General features: G+C 42.6%; 1 protein-coding gene and 1 pseudogene across 3 annotated transcripts in view; one reads left to right on the top strand and one right to left on the bottom strand.

Annotated features, from left to right (window-relative positions):
• Nucleotides 1-24,663, bottom strand: part of WWP2 (WW domain containing E3 ubiquitin protein ligase 2) — a 144,819-nt gene extending 120,156 nt beyond the window's left edge. Inside the window, exons 1-4 of one of the 3 annotated variants that reach the window (XM_065925664.1) lie at nt 24,582-24,663; nt 9,722-9,806; nt 911-1,058; nt 435-556 (exon numbers count right to left, since the gene is read on the bottom strand). In XM_065925664.1, coding sequence (XP_065781736.1) covers nt 435-556; nt 911-1,058; nt 9,722-9,791 — 340 coding nt within the window. In that variant the 5' untranslated portion in view covers nt 9,792-9,806; nt 24,582-24,663. Of the gene's footprint in view, nt 1-434; nt 557-910; nt 1,059-9,721; nt 9,807-24,090; nt 24,148-24,351; nt 24,371-24,581 lie in introns of those variants that run through there. The other 2 variants (XM_065925666.1, XM_065925665.1) reach the window with 2 other exon arrangements.
• Nucleotides 5,951-6,012, top strand: LOC136162184 (U6 spliceosomal RNA; annotated as a pseudogene).
• Nucleotides 24,664-24,893: the final 230 nt, after the last annotated feature.

The raw sequence follows: 24,893 nt of genomic DNA, 5'->3' as shown, positions 1-24,893 counted from the left end.
ATGCACACACACACAGACACACACACACGCCTGGAGCTCCTTTGCTCTGTTTGAGGGATCAGACTGGGAAAATAATGATTTAGGCTGGAGGCATTCAACAGTCTGATTCTACACATCACACATTAGGAAAAGAGGGGCAGGGGCAGATGGAGAGTACAGACATCCCTGAGGAAAGATCAAGAGGGACACGTCACTGCATCCCACCACGAAGGGCCCTGGACCAAGGGGACTGAGTCCCACAGCAGAGGCAAAGGGTAGCCCTCAGCTTTCCTAGAACTCCAGGGAGTTCTAGGGAGCAGAGTCACTGCAGCCCCTGGTCCGGGAGGAAACGGTACCAACCATGTTTATCTGCCATGTGAGAAAGATCCCTGCCTTCATATCCCCTCCCCACACCCACAAGTGAATCACCTCAGCCAACCCTGTATCATACATACTTTTGCCCCCATTGTTCTTCAGGACATTGGAGAGGTTGACGGAGGCGGTGCCTAGCAGTTCATTTCTCAAGGTGTGGCAGCTCCAGACCTTCAGGTCTAAATGACTCTGGGCTGTGACATTCCTGAAAAACAAATACTTGATTCATCACATCCAAGCAGACCAGTCATTCCTGTAACTTAGAAGAAGGCAGAGAAATTATACTGCTGTCATCTTGGAGATGAGGAGGGGACCCCAAAGAGGAAGACAGTCACAGATACCCTTCCCCACCCCACCCCCACCCAAGCTGACCCTGTAACCATCTAGCAAACAATGAATGCTCTGTGAGCTCGACGATGTAAAAACACCTGAAGAGAAGGTGCCTTGGGTACCCAAGGAAGAGGACTAGAGGCTGATTCACAAAACCTGGATCTCCCACAACCCCCATCTTGCCCTCCCCCGGAGGAGCTGCATTCGGAGGGAAGGGGTTTTCTCTTACAAAATGATGATCTCGTTCCACAGAAGCTCGGAGCTCCCAATTCGCTTTCCAGTCTTCTTGGTCTCACTGGGGAGTCCATCCACAGCCACTTCCACAAACGAGTTAATTCGAGGTTGACGACTATGCACCTTGGGCTTTGCTGACACCACTGGCCGGGAAAGACAGAAAAAGTCAAGGATGAGTCAGAGGGCTCCCAACTGCCCCCCTGTGGCACATGTTCTCCCTCTTTTTTGTTGTTTCCTTTAAAAAAAGAAATTTTGCTTTTTCTTCATTCTAAAAAGACTTTTTTAAAATGTGAGGATATAAAAATATATATAGCACAAGCAAAGAAGATAAGGAAAAAAAATCACTCCTAACCTGAAAACACTGGGATGATTAACATTAAGTGATATCAGACTTTTTCTGATATCTGGTAAATACAGACTTTTTCTGGACTTTCATCTCCTATGTCCCTAATTCCTTAAAAACTCCTCTCCCCCCAAAATTCATTTCAAAAGCTACAACCTAAGCCGTTTATAAGGATATGCCATTAGTGAACTATTCTTCCATTTCTGAATAAATTGCCTCCAACTTTTGGCTCAGGGAAAACGACCACAAATGTATAAAGTATCTGCATGCATTTCTGAGTATTCTTCCAAAGGATACAAACACTTTTTTAAAGTTCTTAAAACCACTCAATTCCTTTCTAAACCCACGTAGACACCCATCAGTACTATAGGAACATATCTATTTCACCAAACACTGCATAGCACTGAGCACTGTTTTTTTTTTCCACTCTTCGCAAATCAAAAAAAATAGCATAAAGATAACAGCTAAGAGTTAATGAGCACTTATTACAGATACTTTGCTGTGCACACATTATCTCACCGAATCCTTACAGTGAGGCAGGAAATAACATCATCACTCCATTTCATCCACGAGGAAACAGGCTTGGGGAAGCTAGGTCACTTCCCTAGGCTACACATCCAGGAGCTTCGAGCCAGGATGTGCCTCTGGCTGCCTGACTCCACACCATGCCGTACGTCATGACCGGACTTTGCTTATTTGTTCTCATTTGCTTCTTCAGTCACCAGCCAGACTGATATTTTTCCCATGTACTTGTTAACCATCTGCATCTCCTCTTCTGTTCATTTCCTCGTGTGGCAGCATTTCTGATGCTCACGTGGTACTGGCTAGCCAGGGACTCAGTACCACCTAAGTAAGCATATGCCCAGGGCTGGATGCTAGACAAGCTCCTTTTATACTATGTATCAGTCACAGTGGAAACTGCAGGTCACTATGACAAAACCCATCTACCTGGCTTCTACCCTATGCCCCAAATAAGAAGATATAACTGACGATCCTCACCAGTGATGACAAGACTGCCTGAGCCTGAGCTCCCACCAAAAGTTAGCATCCTTCTCCCTCCCAGATCCTTCTGAGGGGTGACAATCCTTTAAGGGTCCACAACCCAGGACAGGGCAAAGCCACCTCTGATTCTCTCCTAGAAATCCTTGTCTTCTCCAGGCCCCAGAAAATAGGAGATAGAAGTCAAGGAACAACAGCAACAAAGCTGTGGTGGAGTTTCAGAAGCAACAATGGATGGTCCTAGGAAAAAAGGTTGTAGTACTGGGAAATGTGGCCCAGAGTGGGAACATGAGACTACTATACAGAGATCGAGGTTAACTGAGGCCACCTAGCGGGATGAGAGTAGCTCTGCATGCAGACCCTTAAATCTAAAAAGAAAACAGGGACTACTTGCAGAGTCCTACCATTTAGAGCAAGACAGTTTCTTTGAAATCAACAAGTTTAAGCCTTTTATTTAACAGCTGGGCCAACTAAGATCCAGAGAGGTAAGACAATGTATCCAAAATCAGAGAGCTAGTCAGAGCAGTGCTCAACCTTGAACCAAGTCTCCCAGCTCCCGGGCCAGTTCTGTGAACTCTGCCATCATGCTTCCTTTTGGCCCTTGTTTTTTGTTTGTTTAAATATTTATTTATTTGGCTGCACTAGGTCTTAGTTGCGGCACGTGGGATCTAGTTCCCTGATCAGAGATGGAACCCAGGCTCCCGGCACTGGGAACACGGAGTCTTAGCCACCAGACCACCAGAGAAGTTCTGGTCCTTGTATTTTAGTATTTACTTAAAAATGTATATACACACACACACACACACACACACACACATATATATATAAAATGTGTGTATATACACATATATATATATAATTTCAGACGTTTAGAAAAGTTGTGAGACTAACACAAAGAATTCTTATAAACCCTTCACCCAGAATCACCAAATATTAACTTTTCACTGTATCTGGTTTATCATTCTCTTTTTCTCCCTTGATTTTCTCTCATACACATACTCATTTTTAATTAAAACAACCAGTCTATCCTAAAGGAGATCAATCCTGGGTGTTCATTGGAAGGACTGATGCTGAAGCTGAAACTCCAGTACTTTGGCCACCTCATGCAAAGAGCTGACTCATTGGAAAAGACCCTGATGCTGCGACGGATTGGGGGCAGGAGGAGAAGGGGACGACAGATGATGAGATGGTTGGATGGCATCACCGACCCAATGGACATGGGTTTGAGTAAACTCCGGGAGTTGGTGATGGGAGGCCTGGCGTGTTGTGATTCATGGGGTTGCAAAGAGTCGGACTCGACTGAGCGACTGAACTGAACTGAACTGAAGAGTGAGTTGTAGACACTATGCCCCTTTAGTCCTAAATATTTCAGGCTGTCTTTTCTAATAACTATGACATTTTCTAACAGAACCATAGTACAATTATCAACATTGTACTATTATCTATTATCTAAGGTACTATTATCTAAGGTACAGACACTATTCAAATTTTGCCAATTATCTTATCGATGTCCATTATAGCAAAAGAGAAGAGGAAAGATTTTTTTCTAGTCCCAACGCACGCTAAGATCACATAGTGTGCTGCTGCTGCTGCTGCTGCTGCTAGGTCGCTTCAGTCGTGTCTGACTCTGTGCGACCCCACAGACGGAAGCCCATCAGGCTCCCCGGTCCCTGGGATTTTCCAGGTAAGAGTACTGGAGTGGGGTGCCATTGCCTTCTGCAATGCATGAAAGTGAAAAGTGAAAGGGAAGTCGCTCAGTCATGTCCGACTCTTAGCAAACCCATGGACTTCAGCCTACCAGGCTCCTCCATCCATGGGATTTTCCAGGCAAGAGTAGTGGAGTGGGGTGCCATTGCCTTCTCCTTCACATAGTGTAGTTACTGTTTTTACCATGAAGTTTCCAATTTACAGAAAAACTGAAGAAAAATAATAGCATACTCTTCACCAATTGTTATCATTTTGCTACATTCACTTTTTCCCCCCCTCTGTGACTATCACCAATGCTACCCAGAGAACCTCTACAATAATGAAAATATCCACTCCATCACTGTTCAATACACTGCTGCAATATACACATGGCTACAAGGCACTTAAACTATGCTAGTGAGACTGAGGATTTGAGCTGTAAATTTTATTAATTTGAATTTTAATGTAAGTAGTTATTTGTGGCTACACTTTCTAACTTATTGGATAGCACAAGATACAGATGTAAGACATCTATGTCTGTATGTGTACGTATATACATATATATCCACACATTTTAATTTTTTTGGTAAACTATTTGAAAGTAAGTTGTAGACTTCATGACAGATCAGCCCAAATTACTTTCAGAAAGCAACTGCTAACAATAAGGACATTCTCCCACCCCACCTCTACCCCACTGTTATCATACTTAAAAAAAAATGTACAGTCACTCCCTCCTTCATTTGATATCCATTCCATATTCAAATCTCCCCAATTATTCTAAATATATTTTTAAAGCTGTTTTTCCCCCAATGCAGGATCCAATCAAGATGCATAAATTATTTTCGGTTGCTGTCTCCTTAATCTTTTAACACCTAGAATGCACTCCCTTCTTCTTCCATGACAATGATTCTTAAAGACTTCCACCAGATGTCTCATAGAACACACTGAATCCTGCATTTTTCTGATTGTTCCCTCATGGTTAGATGCACATTGAACATTTTTGTCAAGAATACTAACCATGCAGGTTCCTGAATTTCCTGAATCCTGAATTAGCCAAGTGAGTGAAGTCACTCAGTCATGTCCAACTCTTTGCGACCCCATGGACTGTAGCCTACCAGGCTCCTCCCTCCATGGGATTCTCCAGGCATGAATACTGGAGTGGGTTGCCATTTCCTTCTCCAGGGGATCTTCCCGACCCAGGGACCCAGGGATCGAACCTGGGTCTCCTGCATTGCAGGCAAACGCTTTAACCTCTGAGCCACCAGGGAAGCCTTAACCACGCAGGTTAGGATGTAGATTTACTGTATACACCAGGCAATCCCCTTATTGGGGATGCTAATTTTGATCCTGTGGTTAATGTGGGCCCAGTTTGCCAGGTCACTTCACTGTAAAGATACATTTCCTTTCAATAATTTATAATTAATTAATTTTGAATGTTTAAAATGGTATTTTGAATGTTTCTTGTTCTTAAAAGATAAGTCAAAATAAAGGTCTCACATTCATCTACAGTTTATTTATTCACTACTTGAGGAAATATAAAATGCCAGTTTCTTACACATGGAGTCAAAACTTCACATAGCATTTAAATTTTAAAGTTAACAAATAAGGTAAAAATCACATATTTCCAAAACGACATCCCTGAAGAGCTCTTAGGAAGGCAACAGAAGAGAGGGTGACATATTATCCTTCAATAGAGTCCAAACAGCCAGATTTTTGCTTTGCTGTGCTGTTTCTGGTGTTCCTTCAGCTAAATATCAGATAAAATAGTTGGCTTACATTTGAGGGTCTTGGTGTCTTTAAAATTAGATTTTAAAACTCTAGGACTAGGGGAAGGGTAAACTGGGAGACTGGGATTGACATATATACATACTACTATATATAAAAGAGATAACTAATAAGGACCTACTTATAGCACAAGGAATACTACTCAATACACTCTGTAATGACCTATATAGGAAAACAGTCTTTAAAAAGAGTGGATTGTGCTCGCATTAGCAGCCCATATACTAAGATTAGCGTGGCCCCTGAACAAGGCTGACATGCAAATTCATGAGGCATTCCATATTTTTTAAATCAGATGACACAAATAGATGGAGAAATATACCATGTTCGTGGAGAAATATACCATGTTCGTGGATTGGAAGAATCAGTATAGTGAAAATGTGTATACTACCCAAAGCAATCTACAGACTGAACACAATCCCTATCAAGCTACCAATGGTATTTTTCACAGAACTAGAATAAATAATTTCACAATTTGTATGGAAATACAAAAAAACCTCAAATAGCCAAAGCAATCTTGAGAAGGAAGAATGGAACTGGAGGAATCAACCTGCCTGACTTCAGACCATACTACAAAGCTACAGCCATCAAGACAGTATGGTACTAGCACAAACACAGACATATAGATCAATGGAACAAAATAAAAAGCCCAGAGATAAATCCATGCCCCTATGGACACCATACCTTTGACAAAGGAGGCAAAAAAATACAATGGCAAAAAGACAATCCCTTTAACAAATGATGCTGGGAAAACTGGTCAACAACCTGTAAAAGAATGAAACTAGAACACTTTCTAACACCATACACAAAAATAAACTCAAAATAGATTAAAGATTTAAATGTAAGACCAGAAACTATAAAACTCTTAGAGGAAAACATAGGCAGAACACTCTGTGACATAAATGATAGCAAGATCCTCTACGACCCACCTTCCAGAGTAACGGAAATAAAAACAAAAACAAACAAATGGGACCTAATTAAACTTAAAAGCTTTTGCACAACAAAGGAAACTATAAGCAAGGTGAAAAGGCAGCCTTCAGAATGGGAGAAAATAATAGCAAATGAAACAACTGACAAAGAATTAATCTCCAAAATATATAAGCAGTTCATGCAACTCAATATCAGAAAAATAAATGACCCAATCAAAAAGTAGGCCAAAGAACTAAACAGACATTTCTCCAAAGAAGACATACATATGGCTAAGAAACACATGAGTGATGCTGACATCACTCATTATCAGAGAAATGCAAATCAAAATCACAATGAGGCACCATCTCATGCTGGTCAGAATGGCTGCCATCAAAAAGTCTACAAACAATAAGTACTGGAGAGGGTATGGAGAAAAGGAAACCCTCTTACACTGCTGATGAGAATGCAAACTAGTACAGCCACTATGGAGAACAGTGTGGAGATTCCTTAAAAAATTGGAAATAGAACTGCCAAACGACCCAGCAAACCCACTGCTGGGCATACACACCGAGGAAACCAGAACTGAAAGAGACACGTGTATCCCACAATGTTCACTGCAGCACTGTTTACAACAACTAGGGCATGGAAGCAACCTAGATGTCCATCGGCAGACGAATGGATAAGGAAGCTGTGGTACATGTACACAATGGAATATTACTCAGCTATAAAAAAAAGAATGCATTTGAGTCAGTTCCAATGAGGTGGATGAAACTGGAGCCTATCATACAAAGTAAGTCAGAAAGAGAAACACCAAACAGCATAATAACACATATATATGGAATTTAGAAAGACAGTAACAACGACCCTATATGCAACACAGCAAAAGAGACACAGATGTAAAGACCAGACTTTTGAACTCTGTGAGAGAAGGTGAGGGTGAGATTATTTGAGAGAACAGCATTGAAACACGTATATTACCATATGTAAAATAGGTGACCAGTGCGAGTTCGATGCATGAAGCAGGGCACTCAAAGTCAGTGCTCTGGGACAACCCAGAGGGATGGGGTAGGAAGGGAGATGGGAGGGGGGTTCAGGATGGGGGACACATGAACACTCATGGCTGATTCATGTCGATGTATGACAAAAACCACCACAATATTGTAATTAGTCTCCAACTAAAGAGAGATATATGTTTTTCTAAAAGAAAAAAAAAGAGTAGATATATGTTTATGTATAACTGTTATGCTTATGTGTTGGTTTATGAAACCAACACAACATTGTAAATCAACTACACTCCAATAAAATTTTTTAAAAATCTCTAGGACTGCACTACGGAGAGGCACAGAGAACTAAGGCAGATAGAGGGAACAGCAGGCCACAGTTCCCTAATTATACCTGAGGCTCCATCCATGAAATACATGGGAGGAAGAACCACCCACAAGGTTTAAGTGGCTGTTTTTATCCTTCTTTCTTTCCCCCACCATTTTCCTGGTCGGTATTACCAAGTTCCTATAGGTTAAGTGCATATATGATGAGATGCACCTATATTATCAAGTTAGTTCTCGCCACACTAGTAAGAAAATACACACTGGGGAAAGGCAACAGAGAAACGTTTAGAAGTCAGTGTGTTGTGTTCCTGAATAACATGGCCCCAAAGAGGGACCTCAGGATATTGCAGGTTTCCGTGGGCAGGCTTCTGTTTTGACCTAGTCCTGCTAATTACTAGATAAGGCAGTACAAGATGTAATCTCAAATTCAAAACCCTGGCAGTTCACTCTAATCCTTCTCCCAAGTGCACAACTAAGACCCTGTGCAGCCAAATAAATGAATAATTGTAAAAAAATAAAATATAAGTAGAATGTTAAATACTACCAGGGGCTGAGAAGAAAAAGATAAAGTAGCAAAAAGAGGAGAGACATGAAGAAATCAAGGTAGGGGGTCTTCAGATGGGGGAGTCAGGGAAGGCCTAGTTGAACAGGGTGACTTTGGGGTAAAGACCTGCAGAAAGAAAGGATGTAGATCAGGTAGATAACTGGGCCAAAATGGTTCTGTCACTCAGAGAGGATAGCAAGTGCAAAGGCCTAGGGATGGGAGCGTGCCTGGCAGGGGCCATGAATAGCCAGGGAGGTCCACATGGACCTGTGCGTCTAGTCAGAGCGGAGTAAAACGTGGAATAGGAAATGAGGAGTGGCAGGGGTCGTATTATGCGGGATCTTCAACTTGTACACTGAACGAGGGAAACAGTCCTTAATATGTTTGAGCAGAGGAGTGACAGGAGCTGGCTTCCATTTTAAGGAGATCACGGGTTGTTGTGTGATCAACAGAATGAAGTGGGGCTAGGGGAAGAAGCAGAAAGCCAGGTTGGGAGGCTTCTGCCTTAATCTAAGGTAGAAATGATGCCAGCTGTTGGGACGGTGGGGGTGGTGAGAAGTGGCTGAACATGGCCCCAGTTTTGAGGATAGACATAAGCAGATTTGCTGAAAACAGGATTTTGAGGGAAAAAAAAGAAATCAGGAGGTCAGTTTCAGGCATGTCACATTTTGGATGTTCACTAAGCATTCTGGTGGAGATGACAAAAGGGCTACTGGATATACAAACCTGGAGGTCAGAAACAAGGCCAGGCTGGAGGTACAAATGTGGCAGTAATCTTATTATTGGTGACATCTTAAAGTGATACGGTTGGATGAGCTCACCAAGGGGATGAGCGTAGATAGAAAAGAGCCCTGGGGAGGGAAGGAACTGCCATTTTGTATAATTCTTCTGAAAAGTTCCTTTTTTCCCTTCTTCTGCAAGAAGTCCAACTTTAGGGGACTTCCATGGTAATTCAGTGCTTAAGACTCCACACTTCCAACGCAGGGGGTGCACATTCGATCCCTGGTCAGAGAACTAAGACCCTACATGCTGCGTGGTACAGCCAAAAAAAATGTTTTAATTTAATTCTTAAAAAAATTAAGGATTCCAGCTATAATATGACAACCCTGTAAGAATGAATAGTTTTGCTCATAAGCCAAGATGTGGTAAAACTCCACGTCTTTCCCACAGATGGGGCTGGGCCTTAAATGATAAACTTCATACTGTGCCACTCACCTTTCAGGATAAGCTGAGACTTCTCAAAAGGCAGGGCCACCCCTGCCCGGCTGGAGCTGGCAGATGCCATGTCATCACCAGGACACTGAAAGACACAGCAGCAGATTAGAGGACATCTGATAAGAGACTGAGGAACTGAGCTCAATCTTAACATCTGAGTTTAAAGAGACAGAAGCAAGAAAATAGCAACATCCAAGCAACTGCGGCCATCAGCAGTCATGCTGCTTCCAGCCGAGTGATGTCTGTCCGTCTCTCTTGCTCTGCTTGCCCTGAATCTGGTAGGACTTGGATGAGCTGAGGACACAGCACTGCTACATCCGAGTCTTAAGGAGGGAGAGCCTAAAATAATATCTCTATAAATAAAGTCACAGTTCAACAATTAAAAAAACAAAAGTAGGGGAACTAAGATCCCACATGCTGCAGGGCAACTGAGCCCACACGCCACAACTACTGAGCTGGTGAGCTCTAGAGTCCGTGGTCCACAAGAAAAACCTGCCTGCCACAATTAGAGAAAGCCCATGACAGAGAAAGCCCATTTCACAACAAAGACCCAGTGCAGCCAAAAATAAATAAATGGACAGAAGCTTTATAGTAAACATTTCTCTAAAGAAGATATACCGATAAGTGTGCTTATTGGACAAGGAAACGACAGGCCAGGATTCAACCTACGTCTTCTGATCCCACAGTTATTCAATTGACTACCCTGTGATCACCTGCATGTGCACATGAACCAGGCCAATGAGCACATGAAATAATTCTTGATTGACAACATCAGCCATTAGGTACACCCATCACTCCATCTTGGCTAGAAGCAGAAGTCTATCTTGCCTTCTGAATGGATCTTTTTACTCATATATAATTGCATAACATCGTCATTTAGAAAATATTGGTTCACTGAGGTCTGTAGATAGTCCAAATGTTGACATGTTTCATCATACTCTATCCAAAAAAATCCCATTTGTGAATTTCACCGCTGATCTCATCAGACAAGTTTTTGAGTGCTGGGAAGCTGTCAAGCTCTTTGTGGTAGATGTAATAAGGGCTCCAAAATTTCTAATTTTCACTTAAAACTCATATTTTATCATTGGCAACAAGTACTGTCAGTTGTTTTCCTTGAAGTGACAGGCTCACTTCATTCATCTTCAGGAAAATGTCTGCCAAACTCCCAAATCTATTAACATTAGTTTGTTGATTTTTTTACAAAGCAAAAATGGTATTTCATGAGAAAAGCAACTATATAATTCAGCTCTCAATTCAGTCATACAAGTGCTTTTCCTCAACACAGCCATTATACTCCGGTACACAGGAAAAGGTGTTTTAGGCATATTTTCCATTCTCATCACACAGAATATTAGTCATTTTACTGCTTCATCGAGCACATTTTCAAGTGAAACTGGCTTTTTCTTTCCTCTTTACTGAGTGGGTCATGGCGAGGAACACAGTGGCAGTGGCCTGGGCCGGTCACACTGCCCTGATTCACACTATGGCACCAACATGTTCACTGACCTTTGCTTTCCCACCATGAGTGCCGATGTGTCACAGTGAAAGAAGGCAAAGTTATCATGAGAACAGCTTTAACCTTGCAAAACCCTAAAAGTCATGAGCGGCCACCAGGGGCCTTAGGACCACACCCAAGAACAGCTACTGTAAGAACACTATGACCAGGGCTTCCCTGGTGGCCCACAATGAAGAATAGCCCCTGCTCACTCTTGTGCAGCCCGTGTGCAGCAATGAAGACCCAGTACAGCCAAAAATAAATAAATAAATCTTATTTAAAAACCAAAAATAAAAATGACCCAATTCCATTCCTTTTTCTGGCTGAGTAATATTCTATTTGTAGAGCCATGGATGGACCGAGAGGCTGTCATATAGAGTGAAGCAGGGCTAAAAGAGAAAAACAAATACTGTATATTAATGCATATATATGGAATCTAGAAAAAATGGTACAGATGAACTCATTTGTAAGGCAGGAATAGAGACGAGGGCATACAGAACAGATGTGCGGACATGGGGTGGGGGGGAGGGGATGAGCTGGGAGACTGGAATTGTTGCACTGCTACAGGTACAACAGATAGCTAGTGGGAACCTGCTATACAATACAGGGAGTTCAGCTCAGTGCTCTGCGATGACCTACATGGGTGGGATCAGTTCAGTCGCCCAGTCGTGTCCGACTCTGCGACCCAATGTACCCGCACCACGCCAGGCTTCCCTGTCCATCACCAGCTCCTGGAGCTTGCTCAAACTCATGTCTGTTGAGTTGGTGATGTCATCCAACCATCCCATCCTCTGTCGTCCCCTTCTCCGTCTGCCCTTAATCTTTCCCAGCATCAAGGTCTTTTCTAATGAGCCAGTTCTTTGCAGCAGATGGCCAAAGTGCTGGGATGGAGGGGTTCTAAGAGGGAGAGGATATATGTACACATAAAGCTGGTTCAGTTCACTGTACAGCAGAAACTAATACAACACTAATACAACAACTGGGGTAAAGCAATTATACCCTAGTTTAAAGAAAGAACACTACGAGATTCCGATTCCATTCAACATCATTTATACCTTCTTTCATCTATTTGAATCTGATCTCTCCTCTTAACTCCCTCTCCTGAAGAGCTGTTTAGCCTTAAAACGTGGTTATGAATGCATCATATTATTCTAAGAATGGAAGTCCTTTGTATGAGAATTAAATGTAGCTACAGCTAAATCACCTTGACTTTGACATTTTCCACAGATGAATTCTATGCTTCAAGATTTCAGCAAAAACAAAACCAAATCATTTGCCTACTTTATGAGATATATCCAGTCCAAAAAAATTTTAAGGGGCCAGTTGTTTCTCTAGGCTAGTCTGTAACAGGCATTTTTACTTCGATCTTAAATGTAAAGCAGCAGTGGAAACTTCTGGAATGTTATGGGTAACATACAGGAATACAATACTGCAACTATTCTTATCAAGACTTCTGGAGACCAGACATTCATGGTACTAAACCCAATAGTGAATTCTCAATCCTTGTCTTAGATGACCTATTGGCAGCTTCAGACAAAATGGATGGTTGATTCTTTCTTCCTTTAAATGCTTTCTCCTCTGGACACCACACCTGCTTGATTCTCTTCCTGCCTCTCAGGCTGCTTTTTCTCAGCCTCCTTCATTGGCTTCTTCTCTGCTCCTGAACCTTCAACCACCCGTGTGTCCTTAGCCCTTAGCCCTTGCACGTCTTAGCCTTGCACCCGCTTAGCCCTTGCACGTCTCCCCTTGGTTATCTCAACACATCTCATGGTTTCACCTACCATTTCTTTGTGAATGATCCCAAATGGCTGTGTCCAGTATGAATCTCACCCTTGAACCTCAGGTCCTCTTGTCCATTGACAAAATTGAGCTTCTGACATCTGCCCTCAATCCTGTTCTGTGTCTCAGTTAATGACAACTCCTTCCATCTATACTTCTGGAAGCAATGAAAATTCGATGGTATCTGGCAAACTCTGATTGAGTTAAAGATGCATCCTGAATATTCATTGGAAGGACTGATGCTGAAGGTGAAGCTCCAATACTTTGGCCCCCTGATGCAAAGAGCCAGTTTATTAGAAAAGACCCTGAGGCTGGGAAAGATTGAAGGCAGAAGGAGAAAGGGACGACAGAGGATGAGATGGTTGGATGGCATCACTGACTCAATGGACATGAGTTTGAGCAAGCTCTGGGAGATGGTGAAGGACAGGGAAGCCAGGCATGCTGCAGTCCATGGGGCCGCAGAGAGTCAGACATGACTGAGCGACTGAGCGACAACAACAACAACTGTACCTCCCAGGGTTCCACCCCTAGGTATTTGCGGGGGTGGGGGGGTGGGAATCTTCCAACCAGTGCAGAAGAAACCATGTTTCAAATGTTCAACAAGGCAATGTTTCATAACAGCAAACATTTGTAAATAACCCAAATGCCCAACAGTGAGAGGAAGGAATAAATTGTGAACTAGTTATAAAATGTGATGCTATATACTTCTTGAAATGTAGGAATTCAGCCTTCACACACAAACACCAAACTATAATACTAGAACTAAAAAGAAAAAAAAAATTATCAGCATACCAATAGGACAATGCCATTGGTATACATTTGAACCTACACCAAACAAGTGTGTATACTGTTGTGGACACACATAAATGGACTAAAAGTACAGAAGCATGGATGCGAAGGAACCACATCAAGCTGAGGACAGACTTTACCTCTGGGGGAGCAGAGGAGGGAGCAGGGGAACTGGCACGAACAGAGAGAGACCAAAGGAACTTCAACTGTATCTGCCACATTTCATTCTTTAAAGGAAAAAGTATTGAAGCAAATATGGTGAAATGTTAATATTCATTAAATCCAGATGGTGGCTTTTATGACTGTTTGTTATCTTATTCTCTGAACCACTTCATATGTTTGATCTTCTTTCATAATTTAACAGTAATTAAAAAAAAAAAAAAGAGGATATCTTGAGTAATGAAGGAACGATTAATGATTGTAAATTAAGCCTCAGGGCTTTCAGTAACAGAGGTTCAAGCACTAAAAGTTGGAAATCCATTATTTGTAGGCTTTAAAAAAAAAGAATAATTTAAAAATATTTACATCTACTGAGACTTGTTTTCTCCTAAAACAACTCGACTGAGTGTAGTTTTTAAACTAGCTTATTCTCCCTGAGCTTTAGCTGTTTTTAGCCTTTGGATGGAACTCGAGAGAATTCTGGAGGATGAGACTCAAAAACCCCTCTCATGTTCTATTAAATGGGAGGAAGACCAAACCTCTTGATCTATACTTCATGGCCCGAAAACAAAATCAATCAGATAAATTCCAAAGGTAGCTCAGAGCAAAACCAACAGCGAAAGCAGTAGAAATAGATAAAACCACCATGTTTTCTTTCTCTAATGCCTTTTATAATTACAGTCCACTGTTTACTAACAATAACTCATGTTATTTATGCAGGGCTGTGTCTGTCTCTCCAGATCCATTAGCAAGATACCACCCTGACACTACAAGGTAGGTCTCGAATTGAACCTTTCCAATCCATGTATAAATACAAATAACCATCACTATTGAAGGAAGTCAGATCCTACCCCAAAGTACCTGCAATTTCTGTCTCAGGGCCCCATGTTAGACATGGTTCCAGTGGGCATGAGGTCCAAACTCCTAACACCCACTTTAGGAAGCTTATGAAACCTGAAATTCAGATTTTACACTTTGCCTGTCTAAGCAACGCAACTAAATAACTCTTTACATGCTCAAGTAAATTTTTCCCCTGCTAATAATGATGAAAGTATTTGCATTCAAGTCATTCCCAAGAAAACTGAGTTAGCATAAATGTGGGACAGGCAGAGGGAGGAGGGAGAATATGCTAAAATATGACCAAAGGTTATAGATGCACAAAGAATTTCATTATTCAAGGGAGTGATGGATTTATTGAGAGAAAAAGAGGGGAACTGGAACTAAGTGTGGTAGATCTACCCACATTTCCTTAAAAAATAAAAAACACTGTCTTCTGAACTTCACTTCTATGTAAATCTCAACAAGCACTTTTTAAAATAAAATATAAAATAACAGAGTAGAAAATATAAAAGTATATCATACATAAAGGAAAGTGTTATTTCATAAAAACTGTGTTTAGGGACTTCCCTGGGAGTTCAGTGGCTTAGACTCACATTCCCAATGCAGGTAGGTAGGCCTGGGTCCAAAGCCTGGTCAAGGAACTAGACCCCACATGCTGCAACTAAAAATCCTGAGTGCTGCAACTAAGATCAGATATAGCCAAATGAATGAATAATTAACTAATTAATTAAACACTTGTAAAGTTCACAGCCCAGGGACAGAGACCCATTAAGAGACTCAGATTTAAGGAATTCCCCAGTAGTCCAGTGGTTAGGACTCTGTGCTCTCACTGCTGAGGGCCCAGGTCAGGGAAGTAAAATCCCACAAGTCATGCAGCCCAACACGAACAAAAAAACGAGATTCAACCATGAAATTATAAAATGCTTTCTCTCCCCCACATTCTGCCACTATATCAAGGGTCCAAAATATTAATAAGAACAGTGGATTACAGTTGAAAGAAGTAAAAGGTATTTAAGAAAATATCTATTTAAGAAAATATCTATTTAAGAAAAAGTTCTTAAGGAGGACCAGAGACACATGGGAAACAAAAACAAGGATACTAGCTTAATATGAGCTTCAGGTACCTTCAGTTACTTCAGTCATTAAATACAAGCCAACTCCAAGCCAGATTACACAAAATGCCCAACTAGATAAAAGCCTGTTCACTCACCCCAGGTGTTACTATCTAATACATCATGCCTGGCTTTCAACTAGAAATTATAAGCTATACTAGAAGACAAGGAAAAATAGTGTGAAGGGACAAAGCAAGCATATAGTCAGACTCAGATATGACACAGATTTTCAAATGATCAGACAGGAAATTTAGGATAACTACTATTAATATCTTAAGAGCTCTAAGGGAAAAAGCAGACAACATTTAAAAACAGAGGGGTTAAAAAAAAAAAGAAAGAAAGAAAAACAGAGGGGTAATAGTAAGCAGAGACATGGAAACTCTAAGAAAGAATACAAAGAAAATGCAGAACAAGGTAACAGAAATGAAGAAGGCCTTGACAGGCCCATGAGTAGCCTGGACGTGACTGAGGAAAGAAACAATAAGCTTGGAAAGAAATTAACAGAAACATTCCAAACTAAAATGCAAAGAGAAAAAAAAAGAAAGAAAAAAGAAAAAACAGAAACTGCCAAGAACTGTGGGACAGTTTTAAAGGGTATAAAATACACATAACTAAAATACCAGAAGAGAGAATGGGGCAAAAGAAATATCTGGAGCTACATGGCCAATAACTTCCTAAAATTAATGACATACACCAAACCACAGATCCAGGAAGCTCATAAGAATCAAAAATACCAAAGTCAATTTGACTTTTTAAGACAAAAATCAAAAAATAAACTTAAAAAACAAGAAAGAAGAGAATGCAATGGGATATTTACAGTGTTAAAAGGAAAAACTCACCAACCTAGAATTTTCCATCCAATGAAGTTACCACTCAAAGTGAAGGAGAAAAAGTGATACTCTCAAACAAAAACCTGCTCTGCAAAAACTGTTGAAAAGAAGTTCCTTAGAAAGAAGGAAAATTATATAGGTCAGAGACTTATATCTACACAGAAGGAAGGGCGCATGCGTGAAATGCCCAGTCATGTCTGACTCTTTGCAACCCCATGGACTGTAGCCAGCCAGGCTCCTCTGTCCATGGAATTTTCCTGGCAAGAATACTGGAGTGGGTTGCCATTTCCTCCTCCAGGGGATCTTCCTGACCCTGAGATCAAACCAAGTCTCCTGTGTCTTCTTCACTGCAGACAGAGTTTTTACCACTGAGCTACCAGGAAAGAGCATGAGAGAAGGAATAAATGAAGTTCCACCCACTGGCTTCTTTATACAGTAAAAGATGGGTACTGAGAGAAATGGCATGTATGGGGAGGCGACATCAAATAGGAAACAAACAAGAGAACTAGAGAAGGGACAAGAGGTATGGGGGAAAACGAAGCAGTGAAGGAACACAGGGATTTGGTGGTGGGAGTTGGAAATAAAATTTTAAAGGTTGCAGACAAGGCAAGTCTCGTTGAGAAGGGGGTTTTCCCTTCCGAGCAAAGATCTGAAGAAGGGAACTGAGGATATCTGCCTTAGAACATGCCAAGCAGAAAGGGGCTTCCCTAGTGCCCCGGTGGTTAAGAAACCACCTTGTTATGCAGGGATCTCACATGCCATAGAGCAACGAAGCCAGAGCACCAAACTACTGAGCCCAAACACCACAACTAGAGAGTCTATGCGCAGCAACAGAAGATCCTGCATGATGCAACTAAGACCCAAAGCAACCAAATAACATCCCAGGCAGATAAAAGGGCAAGAACAAAAGCTCTTGAGATGGTACCCTGTCTTCAGAATGTAAGAAACAAAAGGGGGCCAGTACTGCTGGAGGGTGGAGAAAGAGGAGGATGATAATGGTAAGAGATGTGACTGGAGAATTCCCTGGCAATCCAGAGGTTAGGACTCCGCACCTTCACTGCTGCGGGGATGGATTCAATTTCTGGTCGGGAAACTAAGATCTCACATGCCTCAGGGCAACTATTGAGCTCATGCTCCACAGCAACAGAAGACCAAGTGCCACATGGAAGAACAAGCACAATCATAGAAAAAAAAATAGTGACCTGGACAGAATACAGAAGTGAAAATGCATGATTCTGTTTTTGTTGAAATATAGTTCAGGTACCATAAGTTCACCCTTTTAAAGCGTACAATTTGGTGAGCTTTAGTACATTCAGAGAGTTGTACAACCATCACCACTATTGAATTCTGGAACATTTCCATCACTCCAAAAGAAACCAATAATCACTGCTCACTCATCTTTGCTCCCCTGTCCCTATCCACTAACCTCTTCTGTCTCTTTGGATCTGCCTATTCTGGATATTTCAAATAAATGAAATCAAACAATATGTAGTCTTTTGAATCTGGTTTCTTTCATTAGCATAATGTTTTCAAGGTTCCTCACACTGTAGCATGTATCAGTATTTCATTCCTTTTTCTATCTCAGTAACATTTCATTTGTAAGAACAGACCATATTTTGTTTACCCGTTCATCAGCCAATGGACAACTCAAAGTTTGTGTTATTAGGATGGGTTGATTCTTATGTTGTTGCAGTTGGTTGGGCCGCATGACTTGCAGGATCTCACTTCCCTTACCAGGGATTGAACATGGACTACCACAGTGAAAGTGCCAGTCCTAACCACTGCAATTCCCAGGATAGGTTGATTCTTAAAGCACGGGTTCATAAAGAGTCGGATACAACTGAGAGGCTGACACTTCTCACTTAGCATTGGCAGAATTTAGTATCTGCAGGGGTCATGGCAGGGGGCTATAACTGTCAAGGGCACCTTCAGCAAGAGGGCATCTGGCCTTCTGACTGTACCTCTTCCAAACCCCTTTGATTCAACCCAACCAGTCCTGAGCCAGAGTCAGTCTTTCAACAGATGTTCACAGACCCCTGGTGAGCCCTGGGACTGTGCCAGACCCTGGAAATACAGAATCCCATGAGGCCCCTGCCCTTTGGGACTCAGATATCTTGATCTAACAGACCCCCATTAAATAAATCCTCAGAGAGCTTTTGGCAGGAGAAAGCAACCACACATCAGATTTAGCAAGTGACAGTTCTTGCAGTGTCTGAAGTACTTGATTATTCTTACCACCCAACTTCAGCAAGAACCTTTTAGACCAGTAAGTAAATCTTTTGGAAACAGACTACTTCATCAGTCACTAGCCACCAAGTGGCACTGAACAAGTTACTTCTCATCCTCTCTAAATTTCAGTTTCCTAGTCTGTGACATGAACCTAATGATAGCATTTAATACTTACCTTGTAAGATGATCACAGGGAATAAACTAGTTCAGGTAAAGCAGCCAGCAAATACTACTAAGTGCTCTTTAAGGATTACTACAAGCTTAACGTGTTCTTGATGTTGAAATTCCAGCTCTGAGATTCCTGAAATTCTTGACCCAGTTTTGACTCAAGGAACCACTGAACACTGATCTTGAGACAGAAGAACTGAACAGCAGATGAGGTAGGGAAGAGCAAAGACAACTCACCAGCACTAAGATTTTATTTTTAATTAAAAATAGGTAGAAGGGCTTCCCTGGTGCCTCAGTGGTAAAGAATCAGCCTGCCAGTACTGGAAACACAGGTTTGATCCCTTGTCTAGGAAGATGCCACATGCCACAGAGCAACTAAGCCCTTGCGCCACAACTAACTAGTCTGTGCTCCAGAGCCTGCAAGCTGAAGCTATTGAAGCTACACACTCTAGAGTGCATGCCCCACGAGAAGGCACCACAGCAAGAAGTCCACGCTCGCCACAACTAGAGAGTAGCCCTCACTCACCGCAACTGAAGAAAAGCCCATGCAGCACTGAAGACCCAGCACAGCCAAAAATAAATAAATATTTTTTTAAAAAACAGGTAGAAACAGGCAGAGTTTCTTATTCATAAGTAAAGATCCACTCTGTATCCACTTCTTGAAAGATGTGGATGAGACAGATCTGTTCAGAAGATTCCTCCTTTCCTCCACCCTCTCATACTTTTCCAATATTAATGCTTCATTCTTGGCCTCTTTCTCCTGTCCAGCATTGAGTTCCCTTCCATCCTCTAAAAGCTCATCTTGAAAAGCAATCAAATGGAACTGAACTTGGCCAAAGGCCATCCGTACAAAGACCAAGCATATAAAAAGAGAGGGAGGGACAGGGGAGGTCATAGCATTGGAGGCACAGTGGAATTGTAAGTTAGTAATAAAAGAGACAGGGATGTTCCCTGGTGGCCTAGTGGTTAGGATTCTAGGTGTTCACTGTTGTGACCCAAGTTCAAACCCTGGCTGGGGAATTGCAAGCTGCACAGCTGGCCAAAATAAAACAGAGAGAGGAGACTGGAAAGCAGTTCCAAGGACAAAACAGAAAGCAAAAGGCATGGGTGACACAGAAAGAGGACCTGCCCTAGGTCAGGACTGCCAAGTCTTGATATCTAGTATTTTCCTGGAAGGAGTGATTAACATGGGGACTGAAAGCACTGAATGTTTGTTTTCAAGCTGCTGGGGGAGAAGCAGGAGCAGGGGACTGCAACCTTCTCAAAAAGATTCAGTTGGTTCTTTTTAAGAGAAACAAGATTTCCCCTTTTGTCCCTACCTCTCAGAAATTCAAGAGTCTAAAATTGTCTGAAATGACCCAGAGTCAATCAAAAGCAGTTTACTAACTTGATTCCAGTGGAAGCTGACATTCATGCATCCACTACCACAGGTCCTGCTGTCAGAAGCGTCAGACCTGGGTTCAGAAGGCCAAGATTCAAACACCAGCCCACCCACATCTTAAGTTACACCACCTCATGCATGGATCACTTCATCACAGAGAGGTTCTGTTCGTTTTAAATCTATAAAACAGTGGGATGCCTGCCAACAACATGCATTCAATACCTCTTAGGTAGAACCAACATTTCCAACATTAAAAAGCCATTACCCATCCTTGCAGGTTGTCTGTCTCTTCCCCATCCTTCTTGGAGGTCTCTAAATTGGTTGCCAACCCAGAAAGCCCAACTAATTCCAAAAACTGGAACTCAAATTGATTTTCAGCAGCGCTACAGAGACAGGCGCTTGGAAGAGTAGCCTCCTTAGGAAGAAAAGAAACCCATTAGTTTGTGGTTTTTCAAGAGAGTCTTTAGATGAAAAGTGAAAAGGAGAGAAAACCAAGCTCCCCAAGACACTGCAATGCTTAAAATACCTGCTAGTATAAACCAAGAATTTTGTTTCAAAATTTTAAGTTCTAGCACTCCTCTTGGCTATGTATCCACATTACGCCACAAGTGGCCTTGCCCAGGCTCTTCACCGCCTAACCACTTCCACAGGTGGATCCCCAGCCCAGCCTGACTCCGGACTTCCCTACTGAACTGCCCATGACACCATCACGGGGCATTTTACAACCAGTGCCAACGAAATTGAGCCCCAGACTTGTTCCTCCTACAGTCTTCCTGTTTCAGTTAGGGGCAGTTCCATTCTTCCAGGTGTTCACACCACGAACTGCGTTGCCACGACTCCTTTCTTCCTTTCATGTCCCCTCCACACTCCCTGTTGGCGTACTTCAAAATAAACCCACGCCGAACTGCTGCTGGCCACCTCCATGACTGCCACCCCCCCCCCCATCCTTCACCTGGATCATGGCAGGAGCCTCTAAACTTGTCTCCCTGCTTCTACCTCAGTCCTCTTTGCTTTCTCCACAAGGCACCCAGAGTGAGAGTGTTAAAAGACAGGATGAAATGTGTCCAATCTACTGCACAAAATCCTCCAGTGGCCCCAACTCATTCTGAGTGAAAATGAACATCCTCACAGTGGTCTGCGAGGTTCTCACAAACTGCCCATCTCTCCCTTTACCCCCAGCGCCGCTCTGACCTCATCCTCTTCATTCCTCCCCTTTACCCACCCACTCCAATCATACTGGTCTCCTGGCAAGTCCACCAGCCTGCCAGGGGTGGTCCATCCTTTGGGCTTCCGAGCTTGCTCTTCCCTCGGCCTGGACCACTGTGTCCCCATTTAGCCACTTGGCTCCTCTCACCTCCTTCAGATATTCACTCAACTGTTACCTTCTCAGGAAGACTTCCTAGGCATTCTCTTCAAAATTGCAATGCTAAGATTTCCCTGGTGGTCCACTGGCTAAGACTCTAAGTTCCCAATGCAGCGGGCCCAGGTTCAATCCCTGGCCAGGGAACTATATCCACACGCCCCAACTGAAAGTTCAAATACCACAACTAAAGATCCCATGGGCTGCACAAAGATCCTAAGTGCCACAACTAAGACCTGGTACCGCTAATATTTATTACTTTATTAATAAATAAAATTTTAATGACAGGCAACAGTCCACATTCTGCCTCCCTCCTTTATTACAACATAATGTGCATTTTACTTGGTTATTTTGTTCATGTGCCTTTCACCACTAAAATTAAAGATCCACAAGGGCAGGGGTTTTTGCCTTCATTGTGTAACATAGTCCTGGTGGTCAGAATAGCACTGTGCACTATAATTTTTAATTTTTCAGGAAGCATTTTAAAAACTAAAAACAGAGGAAATTTCAATCCTATTGTATTTAACCCAATAAACTTTAAATGTTATCATTTGTAGCACATAGTCATATTATATTTACATTATCATGTATTATAATATTTCTAAAAGTCAATTAAATATTTTGCCTTTTTTCTTCATACTAAGACTTCAAAAATCTAGTGCTGTATTTTATATTCATAGCCTAAATCCAGGGCTCAACACTGCAGAATGACCACCATACTGGACAATGTGACTCTAAAACAATGCCTGGCACAGAGTGGGCACTTATAAATATTCACTGAATGAAAAAATGTTTTCCCAGGAAGAGGCAGCTATGGGATAGCACAGGATTTTCTAAACGTCAGTTACACTCCATGTTCATAATTTTTGCTGTAACCTATACTAGCTTTCCCTTAAAATGTCATCCTTTATACACTTGAAAAAATATTTTAAAATAAAACTTTATGTGGCTTCTATAAATGGAAAAGAATGCCCTAAGGATAAAATGCCGGGGCCTGAGTCCCTACTCAGTTACTCACTGCTTCCAGATTCTAAAGCAAGAACTTCACTAAGCCTCAGCTTCTTCATCTGCAGAATATGGACAATTCCAGCCTTCACAGAATCACGGTAAAGATCAAATGAGATGCTGTCATAAACTCTTTGCAACTGCTAAAGTAGTCATTAAATGAAGGAGACAGAAGCCAGCTCAAGCCTTATCTCATGCCCATCACTTTCACATGTACCAATAACAGAACATGGAGAGCACATCTGACAAGAGAAGACCGAGGACTCAGGTTCAAATCTTGTCCTCCACTTACAGGCCTGTGGCCTTTAGAAACTCATTTATTTACCAAACACTTACCAAGTGCCCACAATGTGCCAGGAACTAGGTTAGTAAATAAGTCAAATAAGATATGAACTCTACCCCTGAGGAATTTGCAGTCTAGCAGGGAGAAAGAGATCAGTAGATAAGAAAAAGCAAAAAATTGTCAAAAAAAAAATCAAGTCATCTCTCTCAGGTCTGTTTGTTCATTGTGAGATGGGAATAACACCTTCCCAGCCTAACTCACGGGGCTGCCACAAAAATCAATTTTTAAATGTTTGTCAAGTACTCCAAAAACTTGAACTCATTATTCATTAGAAAAGTATTATTTTTTCCTACTTGTAATCCAAAACGACTCTGGCTCCTGTTAATGTCGTTTACACATTCACTTCAATAATACCACATTTGTGAAATTCATTCCACTTTTGCAAATGTTAGTAAACACAAAGAAAAAGAGGACAAACAGCTTTAGCACAGGTGTTTAATCTCAAAATCATGATCCAGGTCACAGTTCAGTCTTGCTACCTAGTTACAGTCCGTGGAGATAAGCAGTCCCATGATAAAGCAAACTGAATAATTTAAACTGAAGAAAGAGGAAAAGTCATAAAGTAGTGTAGGTAGACACTGTCCAAGATTACAGCAGTATCTATATTGGTGAGGTAATGCTGGGATTAGGTCCTGCTCAACACCGGAGGTTAAAAGCCATTTTAAGGCCAGAGCAAAGTGCCCACACTCTGTTTTTAAGTCTAGAAGTTGATCTGATCTGAGCAAACCTCTAAGAAAGATGATCTGAAGGAATAGGTTCCCAAGAAGTGGAAACCCTACCCAAGCAGGACTGAGTGTGACGAAAGCAAGATGGTCAAGATTCTGTGATCCCTCCTGAAGTTTAAAAACTGAATGGGAACAAAATCAAAGTCTGAAGTACCAATCATTTCCAAAGAGGAAGAAAGGAAAGGCTCTCAGGTGAGGCTCACGCTGCATCTTCTTGCTAATCTCTCCTTTTTCCCCCACCATGTCACTCGCCCATTCTCAGGCGACCTCCTGCAACTCAATGACCCAAGTCGCCCCTTCCCCCTGCCCCGCTTCCTCCACAAAGGTCACTCCTCTTCATGCCTGGCACCTATGATGCCTTTCCTTTCCCGGTCGACTTGCTGGCCGCCGCACCCAGGACGGCCTTCGCACCCACCGCGGAGCAGCCCCCGCGCACAGCCAGCGGCGCGCCCACCCCGCTCGGGCGGGAGTCTGGACACCCCTCCTCGGAGGCCGGAACCGCCGCGCCAGGCCCCTCCCACAGGAAGCCGCCGCCCCCCGGCGCCGGGGCCGCGCCTCCCCCGGCCCACCCCGCGCCGCCCGTCGCCCCCGGAGTTCCCGGAGCCCCGACCCGCCCGCTGCGTCCCCAGTACCCGCGCTGGCTACCTGCAGCGGCCACTGAAGCGGCGCCCAACTCCTCTCCCACTTCCGCTTTCCACAGACCGCACTCGGGCCAGGTCACGTGACCACGCGCGGTCACCTGACCCGGAAGAGGCTGGCCGGGCCTCAGGTGTGAGCAACCTAGGCCAGGCCCGAGAACCTCTGGCCAGAAGGCCTTCTTGTCCTTTGTATGTTTAAAAGTGGGAGGATTTTCACTTGCTAGATGGTCTCCCAGCAAACAAATTGAAGTCTCGCAGAGTGCCAGGAGCTTCGCTTACCCCTCCCATCAACGCTGAGGGCGGGTCTATCTTAGCCCCA

Source organism: Muntiacus reevesi, chromosome 2, assembly GCF_963930625.1.
Source record: "Muntiacus reevesi chromosome 2, mMunRee1.1, whole genome shotgun sequence".
In the NCBI taxonomy this organism is placed as follows: Eukaryota; Metazoa; Chordata; class Mammalia; order Artiodactyla; family Cervidae; genus Muntiacus; species Muntiacus reevesi.
The sequence above is the reverse complement of the archived record's forward strand: the minus strand, read 5'-3'. Positions and strand labels throughout refer to the sequence as shown.